Consider the following 12,500-nt stretch of genomic DNA (forward strand, 5'->3'; position numbering starts at 1 on the left):
GCGCTGCAGCTGTGTGTGTGTGTGTGTGTGTGTGTGTGTGTGTGTGTGTGTGTGTGTGTGTGTGTGTGTGTGTGTGTGTGTGTGTGTGTGTGTGTGTGTGTGTGTGTGTGTGTGTGTGTGTGTGTGTGTGTGTGTGTGTGTGTGTGAGGTGAGCGTGGGTGTTTCGTCTGAGTGTATGTTTTGAGCATGCACGTGTTTATGTCCCCCAACACTGTCCCATCTCTAATCTTCCTCTGTCTCTGTGTGAATGTCTCTCCCGCGCCATGAATTGTGTGTGTGTCCATGAATTATGCCTGCGGCTGGCGCATGTGTGTGTGTCAGTGTGTGTGTGAATGTCTCTCTCCATGAATTATGCCTGCGGCTGGCGCGCATGTGTGTGAATGTTTCCATGAATTATGCCTTAATAAAAGCACTGCTTTATAAATGTCTTCATCTCTTCAGCTCTGCAGTTTCCTGCACTAACAGAATACCCTCAGTATACTACCAGAATACCCTCAGTATACTACCAGAATACCCTCAGTACACTACCAGAATACCCTCAGTATACTACCAGAATACCCCCAGTACACTAACAGAATACCCTCAGTACACTGACATAATACCCTCAGTACACTAACAGAATACCCTCAGTACACTAACAGAATACCCTCAGTATACTACCAGAATACCCTCAGTACACTGACATAATACCCTCAGTACACTAACAGAATACCCTCAGTACACTAACAGAATACCCTCAGTACACTACCAGAATACCCCCAGTACACTAACAGAATACCCTCAGTACACTACCAGAATACCCCCAGTATACTAACAGAATACCCTCAGTACACTGACATAATACCCCCAGTACACTACCAGAATACCCTCAGTACACTACCAGAATACCCTCAGTACACTGACATAATACCCTCAGTACACTAACAGAATACCCTCAGTACACTGACATAATACCCTCAGTACACATACAGAATACCCTCAGTACACATACAGAATACCCTCAGTACACTACCAGAATACCCCCAGTACACTAACAGAATACCCTCAGTACACTACCAGAATACCCCCAGTACACTAACAGAATACCCCCAGTACACTACCAGAATACCCTCAGTACACTAACAGAATACCCTCAGTACACTACCAGAATACCCTCAGTACACTAACAGAATACCCCCAGTACACTAACAGAATACCCCCAGTAAACTACCAGAATACCCCCAGTAAACTACCAGAATACCCCCAGTACACTAACAGAATACCCTCAGTATACTAACAGAATACCCTCAGTACACTGACATAATACCCTCAGTACACATACAGAATTCCCCCAGTACACTAACAGAATACCCCCAGTAAACTACCAGAATATCCTCAGTACACTAACAGAATACCCTCAGTACACTACCAGTACCTTGTCTGTTCAGACCCTCAGTAACAGTAACAGTGTGTTGTCTATTCAGACCCTCAGTAACAGTGTGTTGTCTGTTCAGACCCTCAGTAACAGTAACAGTGTCTTGTCTGTTCAGACCCTCAGTAACAGTGTGTTGTCTGTTCAGACCCTCAGTAACAGTGTGTTGTCTGTTCAGACCCTCAGTAACAGTGTGTTGTCTGTTCAGACCCTCAGTAACAGTGTGTTGTCTGTTCAGACCCTCTGTAACAGTGTGTTGTCTGTTCAGACCCTCAGTAACAGTGTGTTGTCTGTTCAGACCCTCAGTAACAGTGTGTTGTCTGTTCAGACCCTCAGTAACAGTGTGTTGTCTGTTCAGACCCTCAGTAACAGTGTGTTGTCTGTTCAGACCCTCAGTAACAGTGTGTTGTCTGTTCAGACCCTCAGTGACAGTAACAGTGTCTTGTCTGTTCAGACCCTCAGTAACAGTGTGTTGTCTGTTCAGACCCTCAGTAACAGTGTGTTGTCTGTTCAGACCCTCAATAACAGTGTGTTGTCTGTTCAGACCCTCAGTACACTAACAGTGTGATGTCTGTTCAGACCCTCAGTAACAGTGTGATGTCTGTTCAGACCCTCAGTAACAGTGTGTTGTCTGTTCAGACCCTCAGTACAGTAACAGTGTGATGTCTGTTCAGACCCTCAGTAACAGTGTGTTGTCTGTTCAGACCCTCAGTACACTAACAGTGTGATGTCTGTTCAGACCCTCAGTAACAGTGTGATGTCTGTTCAGACCCTCAGTAACAGTGTGTTGTCTGTTCAGACCCTCAGTAACAGTGTGTTGTCTGTTCAGACCCTCAGTAACAGTGTGTTGTCTGTTCAGACCCTCAATAACAGTGTGTTGTCTGTTCAGACCCTCAGTACACTAACAGTGTGATGTCTGTTCAGACCCTCAGTAACAGTGTGTTGTCTGTTCAGACCCTCAGTAACAGTGTGTTGTCTGTTCAGACCCTCAGTAACAGTGTGGGTGTTACTCTCTCTTCCCTTCCACCTCCTGTCTTTCTATTGTCTCACATACTAATGAGTCTAGCAGAGGGTCTGAACAGCTACAATGTCCTCCTGTCTGTTTGTCCTTCCATTCAGAGACAAGCTGTGGTTGTGTTATAATAATATTGTGTGTTTCTCCATTCTGTTTCAGTGGTTGTGTTATAATAATATTGTGTGTTTCTCCATTCTGTTTCAGTGGTTGTGTTATAATAATATTGTGTGTTTCTCCATTCTGTTTCAGTGGTTGTGTTATAATAATATTGTGTGTTTCTCCATTCTGTTTCAGTGGTTGTGTTATAATAATATTGTGTGTTTCTCCATTCTGTTTCAGTGGTTGTGTTATAATAATATTGTGTCTTTCTCCATTCTGTTTCAGTGGTTGTGTTATAATAATATTGTGTGTTTCTCCATTCTGTTTCAGTGGTTGTGTTATAATAATATTGTGTGTTTCTCCATTCTGTTTCAGTGGTTGTGTTTTATAATAATATTGTGTGTTTCTCCATTCTGTTTCAGTGGTTGTGTTATAATAATATTGTGTGTTTCTCCATTCTGTTTCAGTGGTTGTGTTATAATAATATTGTGTGTTTCTCCATTCTGTTTCAGTGGTTGTGTTATAATAATATTGTGTGTTTCTCCATTCTGTTTCAGTGGTTGTGTTATAATAATATTGTGTGTTTCTCCATTCTGTTTCAGTGGTTGTGTTATAATAATATTGTGTGTTTCTCCATTCTGTTTCAGTGGTTGTGTTATAATAATATTGTGTGTTTCTCCATTCTGTTTCAGTGGTTGTGTTATAATAATATTGTGTGTTTCTCCATTCTGTTTCAGTGGTTGTGTTATAATAATATTGTGTGTTTCTCCATTCTGTTTCAGTGGTTGTGTTATAATAATATTGTGTGTTTCTCCATTCTGTTTCAGTGGTTGTGTTATAATAATATTGTGTGTTTCTCCATTCTGTTTCAGTGGTTGTGTTATAATAATATTGTGTGTTTCTCCATTCTGTTTCAGTGGTTGTGTTATAATAATATTGTGTGTTTCTCCATTCTGTTTCAGTGGTTGTGTTATAATAATATTGTGTGTTTCTCCATTCTGTTTCAGTGGTTGTGTTATAATAATATTGTGTGTTTCTCCATTCTGTTTCAGTGGTTGTGTTATAATAATATTGTGTGTTTCTCCATTCTGTTTCAGTGGTTGTGTTATAATAATATTGTGTGTTTCTCCATTCTGTTTCAGTGGTTGTGTTATAATAATATTGTGTGTTTCTCCATTCTGTTTCAGTGGTTGTGTTATAATAATATTGTGTGTTTCTCCATTCTGTTTCAGTGGTTGTGTTATAATAATATTGTGTGTTTCTCCATTCTGTTTCAGTGGTTGTGTTATAATAATATTGTGTGTTTCTCCATTCTGTTTCAGTGGTTGTGTTATAATAATATTGTGTGTTTCTCCATTCTGTTTCAGTGGTTGTGTTATAATAATATTGTGTGTTTCTCCATTCTGTTTCAGTGGTTGTGTTATAATAATATTGTGTGTTTCTCCATTCTGTTTCAGTGGTTGTGTTATAATAATATTGTGTGTTTCTCCATTCTGTTTCAGTGGTTGTGTTATAATAATATTGTGTGTTTCTCCATTCTGTTTCAGTGGTTGTGTTATAATAATATTGTGTGTTTCTCCATTCTGTTTCAGTGGTTGTGTTATAATAATATTGTGTGTTTCTCCATTCTGTTTCAGTGGTTGTGTTATAATAATATTGTGTGTTTTTCCATTCTGTTTCAGTGGTTGTGTTATAATAATATTGTGTGTTTCTCCATTCTGTTTCAGTGGTTGTGTTGAAGTGTGTTATAATAATAATGTGTGGTTCTTTGCCTTCTCTTTTTCCACCAGCTCTGATCAACCTGTTGAAATTCCTGCTGTCCAATGAGACCGTTCTGTTGGCCAAGCACAACATCTTTCACCTGGCTCTACTGGTGAGAACACACATACATCCATTAATATCTACCCCTAGACCCTAACCCATAGCTCCTAACCCATAACTCCTAACCCATAGCTCCTAACCCATAGCTCCTAACCCCTATCCCCTAGCTCCTAACCCCTAGCTCCTAACCCATATATCCTAACCCCTAGCTCCTAACACCTAGCTCCTAACCCCTAGACTCTAACCCATAGCTCCTAACCCCTAGACCCTTACCCCTAGACCCTTACCCCTGACCCTGACCTCTAAACCCTGACCCTAACCCCTAGACCTTAACCCCTAGACCTTAACCCCTAGACCCTAACCCCTAGACCCTAGCTCCTAACCCCTAGACTCTAACCCCTAGCTCCTAATCCCTAGACCCTGTTCTGTTGGCCTCTAGCCTCTAACACTAGACTGTTCTGTTGGCCTCTAGCCTCTAACACTAGACTGTTCTGTTGGCCTCTAGTCTCTCTAACACTAAACTGTTCTGTTGGACTCTAGCCTCTAACACTAGACTGTTCTGTTGGCCTCTACCACTAGACTGTTCTGTTGGCCTCTAGCCTCTAACACTAGACTGTTCTGTTGGCCTCTAGCCTCTAACACTAGACTGTTCTGTTGGCCTCTAGCCTCTAACACTAGACTGTTCTGTTGGCCTCTAGCCTCTAACACTAAACTGTTCTGTTGGCTCTAGCCTCTAACACTAAACTGCCTCTAGCCTCTAACACTAGACTGTTCTGTTGGCCTCTAACACTAGACTGTTCTGTTGGCCTCTAACACTAGACTGTTCTGTTGGCCTCTAGCCTCTAACACTAGACTGTTCTGTTGGCCTCTAGCCTCTAACACTAGACTGTTCTGTTGGCCTCTAGCACTAGACTGTTCTGTTGGCCTCTAGCCTCTAACACTAGACTGTTCTGTTGGCCTCTAACACTAGACTGTTCTGTTGGCCTCTAGCCTCTAACACTAGACTGTTCTGTTGGCCTCTAACACTAGACTGTTCTGTTGGCCTCTAACACTAGACTGTTCTGCTCTAACACTAGACTGTTCTAACTGTTCTGTTGGCTCTAGCCTCTAACACTAGACTGTTCTGTTGGCCTCTAACCTCTAACACTAGACTGTTCTGTTGGCCTCTAACACTAGACTGTTCACACACACACACACACACACACACACACACACACACACACACACACACACACACACACACACACACACACACACACACACACACACACACACACACACACACACACACACACACACACACACCCTTCCGCTCGCTCATGTTGTATCTGTGTCCGTGTGTTTGAATGTGTTTATAGAGTCTGATAGAGTGGTGTCTCAAAGTGCTGAGTGATGAGCTCTGTCTGAGGTCTGTTTCAGTTCCACTATTACAGAATAATCACAGGTTTGATTGTTATGTCATGAATTAATGACATAACAATGATTTCAGAGCTTTTTAATGTACATTCCAAACATGGTGAACATTCTATTGTCTCTGTCAGGTCCACACTGGGTGGACATCAATAGAATAATAGGACATTACTATGAAATAATGAAATATTACTGTATATTACTTATACTTATTTTCTGTACAGGGCAGAGCAGGCAGCCAGCCAGACAATGTTATCTCTGTTCAGGCAGTAGCAGTCAGCCAGCCAGACACCATTATCTCTGTTCAGGCAGTAGCAGTCAGCCAGCCAGACACCATTATCTCTGTTCAGGCAGTAGCAGTCAGCCAGCCAGACAACATCTCTGTTCAGGCAGTAGCAGTCAGCCAGCCAGACACCATTATCTCTGTTCAGGCAGTAGCAGTCAGCCAGCCAGACAACATTATCTCTGTTCAGGCAGTAGCAGGCAGCCAGCCAGACAACATTATCTCTGTTCAGGCAGTAGCAGTCAGCCAGCCAGACAATGTTATCTCTGTTCAGGCAGTAGCAGTCAGCCAGCCAGACACCATTATCTCTGTTCAGGCAGTAGCAGTCAGCCAGCCAGACACCATTATCTCTGTTCAGGCAGTAGCAGTCAGCCAGCCAGACAATGTTATCTCTGTTCAGGCAGTAGCAGTCAGCCAGCCAGACACCATTATCTCTGTTCAGGCAGTAGCAGTCAGCCAGCCAGACACCATTATCTCTGTTCAGGCAGTAGCAGTCAGCCAGCCAGACACCATTATCTCTGTTCAGGCAGTAGCAGTCAGCCAGCCAGACACCATTATCTCTGTTCAGGCAGTAGCAGTCAGCCAGCCAGACAACGTTATCTCTGTTTAGGCAGTAGCAGTCAGCCAGCCAGACACCATTATCTCTGTTCAGGCAGTAGCAGTCAGCCAGCCAGACACCATTATCTCTGTTCAGGCAGTAGCAGTCAGCCAGCCAGACACCATTATCTCTGTTCAGGCAGTAGCAGTCAGCCAGCCAGACAATGTTATCTCTGTTCAGGCAGTAGCAGTCAGCCAGCCAGACACCATTATCTCTGTTCAGGCAGTAGCAGTCAGCCAGCCAGACAACATTATCTCTGTTCAGGCAGTAGCAGTCAGCCAGCCAGACAACATTATCTCTGTTCAGGCATTATCTCTGTTCAGTAGCAGTCAGCCAGCCAGACAACATTATCTCTGTTCAGGCAGTAGCAGTCAGCCAGCCAGACAACATTATCTCTGTTCAGGCAGTAGTCAGCCAGCCAGTCATTACCAGCCAGACAATGTTATCTCTGTTCAGGCAGTAGCAGTCAGCCAGCCAGACAACATTATCTCTGTTCAGGCAGTAGCAGTCAGCCAGCCAGACAACATTATCTCTGTTCAGGCAGTAGCAGTCAGCCAGCCAGCCAGACAACATTATCTCTGTTCAGGCAGTAGCAGTCAGCCAGCCAGACAATGTTATCTCTGTTCAGGCAGTAGCAGTCAGCCAGCCAGACAACATTATCTCTGTTCAGGCAGTAGCCGTCAGCCAGCCAGACAACATTATCTCTGTTCAGGCAGTAGCAGTCAGCCAGCCAGCCAGACAACATTATCTCTGTTCAGGCAGTAGCAGTCAGCCAGCCAGACAACATTATCTCTGTTCAGCCAGCATTATCTCTGTTCAGGCAGTAGCAGCCAGCCAGACAACATTATCTCTGTTCAGGCAGTAGCAGTCAGCCAGCCAGACAACATTATCTCTGTTCAGGCAGTAGCAGTCAGCCAGCCAGACAATGTTATCTCTGTTCAGGCAGTAGCAGTCAGCCAGCCAGACAACATTATCTCTGTTCAGGCAGTAGCAGTCAGCCAGCCAGACAACATTATCTCTGTTCAGGCAGTAGCAGTCAGCCAGCCAGCCAGACAACATTATCTCTGTTCAGGCAGTAGCAGTCAGCCAGCCAGACAACATTATCTCTGTTCAGGCAGTAGCAGTCAGCCAGCCAGACAACATTATCTCTGTTCAGGCAGTAGCAGTCAGCCAGCCAGACAACGTTATCTCTATTCAGGCAGTAGCAGTCAGCCAGCCAGCCAGACAACATTATCTCTGTTCAGGCAGTAGCAGTCAGCCAGACAACATTATCTCTGTTCACAAGCATTATCGTTATCTCTGTTCAGGCAGTAGCAGTCAACCAGCCAGACAACATTATCTCTGTTCAGGCAGTAGCAGTCAGCCAGCCAGACAACATTATCTCTGTTCAGGCAGTAGCAGTCAGCCAGCCAGACAACATTATCTCTGTTCAGGCAGTAGCCAGTCAGCCAACATTATCTCTGTTCAGGCAGCCAGCCAGACAACATTATCTCTGTTCAGGCAGTAGCAGTCAGCCAGCCAGACAACATTATCTCTGTTCAGGCAGTAGCAGTCAGCCAGCCAGACAACATTATCTCTGTTCAGGCAGTAGCAGTCAGCCAGCCAGACAACATTATCTCTGTTCAGGCAGTAGCAGTCAGCCAGCCAGACAACATTATCTCTGTTCAGGCAGTAGCAGTCAGCCAGCCAGACAACATTATCTCTGTTCAGGCAGTAGCAGTCAGCCAGCCAGACAACATTATCTCTGTTCAGGCAGTAGCAGTCAGCCAGCCAGACAACATTATCTCTGTTCAGACAGTAGCAGTCAGCCAGCCAGACAACATTATCTCTGTTCAGGCAGTAGCAGTCAGCCAGCCAGACAACATTATCTGTTCTGTTCAGGACACATTATCTCTGTTCAGTCAGCCAGCCAGCCAGACAACATTATCTCTGTTCAGGCAGTAGCTGTCAGACAGCCAGACAACATTATCTCTGTTCAGGCAGTAGCAGTCAGCCAGCCAGCCAGACAACATTATCTCTGTTCAGGCAGTAGCAGTCAACCAGCCAGACAATGTTATCTCTATTCAGGCAGTAGCAGTCAGCCAGCCAGACAACATTATCTCTGTTCAGGCAGTAGCAGTCAGCCAGCCAGCCAGCATTATCTCTGTTCAGGCAGTAGCAGTCAGCCAGCCAGCCAGCATTATCTCTGTTCAGGCAGTAGCAGTCAGCCAGCCAGACAACATTATCTCTGTTCAGGCAGTAGCAGTCAGCCAGCCAGCCATCATTATCTCTGTTCAGGCAGTAGCAGTCAGCCAGCCAGACACCATTATCTCTGTTCAGGCAGTAGCAGTCGGCCAGCCAGACAACATTATCTCTGTTCAGGCAGTAGCAGTCAGCCAGCCAGCCAGACAACATTATCTCTGTTCAGGCAGTAGCAGTCAGCCAGCCAGACACCATTATCTCTGTTCAGGCAGTAGCAGCCAGCCAGACAACATTATCTCTGTTCAGGCAGTAGCAGTCAGCCAGCCAGACAACATTATCTCTGTTCAGGCAGTAGCAGTCAACCAGCCAGACAATGTTATCTCTGTTCAGGCAGTAGCACTCAGCCAGCCAGACAACATTATCTCTGTTCAGGCAGTAGCCGTCAGCCAGCCAGACAACATTATCTCTGTTCAGGCAGTAGCAGTCAGCCAGCCAGCCAGACAACATTATCTCTGTTCAGGCAGTAGCAGTCAACCAGCCAGACAACGTTATCTCTATTCAGGCAGTAGCAGCCAGCCAGCCAGACAACATTATCTCTGTTCAGGCAGTAGCAGTCAACCAGCCAGACAACGTTATCTCTATTCAGGCAGTAGCAGTCAGCCAGCCAGCCAGACAACATTATCTCTGTTCAGGCAGTAGCAGTCAGCCAGCCAGACAACATTATCTCTGTTCAGGCAGTAGCAGTCAGCCAGTCAGACAAACGTTATATCTGTTCAGGCAGTAGCAGTCAACCAGCCAGACAACATTATCTCTGTTCAGGCAGTAGCAGTCAGCCAGTCAGACAACATTATCTCTATTCAGGCAGTAGCAGTCAGCCAGCCAGCCAACATTATCTCTGTTCAGGCAGTAGCAGCCAGCCAGCCAGACAACATTATCTCTGTTCAGGCAGTAGCAGTCAACCAGCCAGACAACGTTATCTCTATTCAGGCAGTAGCAGTCAGCCAGCCAGACACCATTATCTCTGTTCAGGCAGTAGCAGTCAGCCAGCCAGCCAACGTTATCTCTATTCAGGCAGTAGCAGTCAGCCAGGCAGTAGCAGCCAGCCAGACAACATTATCTCTGTTCAGGCAGTAGCAGTCAGCCAGTCAGAGAAACGTTATCTCTGTTCAGGCAGTAGCAGTCAACCAGCCAGACAACATTATCTCTGTTCAGGCAGTAGCAGTCAGCCAGGCAGTAGCAGTCAGCCAGCCAGACAACATTATCTCTGTTCAGGCAGTAGCAGTCAACCAGCCAGACAACATTATCTCTGTTCAGGCAGTAGCAGTCAGCCAGGCAGTAGCAGTCAGCCAGCCAGACAACATTATCTCTGTTCAGGCAGTAGCAGTCAACCAGTCAGACAACATTATCTCTATTCAGGCAGTAGCAGTCAGCCAGCCAGACAACATTATCTCTATTCAGGCAGTAGCAGTCAGCCAGCCAGCCAACATTATCTCTGTTCAGGCAGTAGCAGCCAGCCAGCCAGACAACATTATCTCTGTTCAGGCAGTAGCAGTCAACCAGCCAGACAACGTTATCTCTATTCAGGCAGTAGCAGTCAGCCAGCCAGATACCATTATCTCTGTTCAGGCAGTAGCAGTCAGCCAGCCAGCCAACGTTATCTCTATTCAGGCAGTAGCAGTCAGCCAGCCAGACAACATTATCTCTGTTCAGGCAGTAGCAGTCAGCCAGCCAGACAACATTATCTCTGTTCAGGCAGTAGCAGTCAGCCAGCCAGACAACATTATCTCTGTTCAGGCAGTAGCAGTCAGCCAGCCAGACAACATTATCTCTGTTCAGGCAGTAGCAGTCAGCCAGCCAGCCAGACAACATTATCTCTGTTCAGGCAGTAGCTGTCAGACAGCCAGACAACATTATCTCTGTTCAGGCAGTAGCAGTCAGCCAGCCAGCCAGACAACATTATCTCTGTTCAGGCAGTAGCAGTCAACCAGCCAGACAATGTTATCTCTATTCAGGCAGTAGCAGTCAGCCAGCCAGACAACATTATCTCTGTTCAGGCAGTAGCAGTCAGCCAGCCAGCCAGCATTATCTCTGTTCAGGCAGTAGCAGTCAGCCAGCCAGCCAGCATTATCTCTGTTCAGGCAGTAGCAGTCAGCCAGCCAGACAACATTATCTCTGTTCAGGCAGTAGCAGTCAGCCAGCCAGCCATCATTATCTCTGTTCAGGCAGTAGCAGTCAGCCAGCCAGACACCATTATCTCTGTTCAGGCAGTAGCAGTCGGCCAGCCAGACAACATTATCTCTGTTCAGGCAGTAGCCGTCAGCCAGCCAGACAACATTATCTCTGTTCAGGCAGTAGCAGTCAGCCAGCCAGCCAGACAACATTATCTCTGTTCAGGCAGTAGCAGTCAGCCAGCCAGACACCATTATCTCTGTTCAGGCAGTAGCAGCCAGCCAGACAACATTATCTCTGTTCAGGCAGTAGCAGTCAGCCAGCCAGACAACATTATCTCTGTTCAGGCAGTAGCAGTCAACCAGCCAGACAATGTTATCTCTGTTCAGGCAGTAGCACTCAGCCAGCCAGACAACATTATCTCTGTTCAGGCAGTAGCCGTCAGCCAGCCAGACAACATTATCTCTGTTCAGGCAGTAGCAGTCAGCCAGCCAGCCAGCCAGACAACATTATCTCTGTTCAGGCAGTAGCAGTCAACCAGCCAGACAACGTTATCTCTATTCAGGCAGTAGCAGCCAGCCAGCCAGACAACATTATCTCTGTTCAGGCAGTAGCAGTCAACCAGCCAGACAACGTTATCTCTATTCAGGCAGTAGCAGTCAGCCAGCCAGCCAGACAACATTATCTCTGTTCAGGCAGTAGCAGTCAGCCAGCCAGACAACATTCTCTGTTCAGGCAGTAGCAGTCAGCCAGTCAGACAAACGTTATCTCTGTTCAGGCAGTAGCAGTCAACCAGCCAGACAACATTATCTCTGTTCAGGCAGTAGCAGTCAGCCAGTCAGACAACATTATCTCTATTCAGGCAGTAGCAGTCAGCCAGCCAGCCAACATTATCTCTGTTCAGGCAGTAGCAGCCAGCCAGCCAGACAACATTATCTCTGTTCAGGCAGTAGCAGTCAACCAGCCAGACAACGTTATCTCTATTCAGGCAGTAGCAGTCAGCCAGCCAGACACCATTATCTCTGTTCAGGCAGTAGCAGTCAGCCAGCCAGCCAACGTTATCTCTATTCAGGCAGTAGCAGTCAGCCAGGCAGTAGCAGCCAGCCAGACAACATTATCTCTGTTCAGGCAGTAGCAGTCAGCCAGTCAGAGAAACGTTATCTCTGTTCAGGCAGTAGCAGTCAACCAGCCAGACAACATTATCTCTGTTCAGGCAGTAGCAGTCAGCCAGGCAGTAGCAGTCAGCCAGCCAGACAACATTATCTCTGTTCAGGCAGTAGCAGTCAACCAGCCAGACAACATTATCTCTGTTCAGGCAGTAGCAGTCAGCCAGGCAGTAGCAGTCAGCCAGCCAGACAACATTATCTCTGTTCAGGCAGTAGCAGTCAACCAGTCAGACAACATTGTCTCTATTCAGGCAGTAGCAGTCAGCCAGCCAGACAACATGATCTCTGTTCAGGCTGTAGCAGTCAGCCAGCCAGACAACATTATCTCTGTTCAGGCAGTAGCAGTC

At 46.1% G+C, this 12,500-nt stretch overlaps 1 protein-coding gene across 1 annotated transcript in view; it reads left to right on the forward strand.

Annotated features, from left to right (window-relative positions):
- The window catches only part of armh3 (armadillo like helical domain containing 3), a 55,439-nt gene that overhangs the window by 38,200 nt on the left and 4,739 nt on the right, over window positions 1-12,500 (forward strand). The window contains exon 21 of the mRNA XM_046339261.1: window positions 4,316-4,398. Within this exon, the coding sequence (XP_046195217.1) occupies window positions 4,316-4,398 (83 nt within the window). The remainder of the gene's footprint in view (window positions 1-4,315; window positions 4,399-12,500) is intronic.

Source organism: Oncorhynchus gorbuscha, unplaced genomic scaffold (assembly GCF_021184085.1).
Source record: "Oncorhynchus gorbuscha isolate QuinsamMale2020 ecotype Even-year unplaced genomic scaffold, OgorEven_v1.0 Un_scaffold_2574, whole genome shotgun sequence".
NCBI classification, from domain to species: Eukaryota; Metazoa; Chordata; class Actinopteri; order Salmoniformes; family Salmonidae; genus Oncorhynchus; species Oncorhynchus gorbuscha.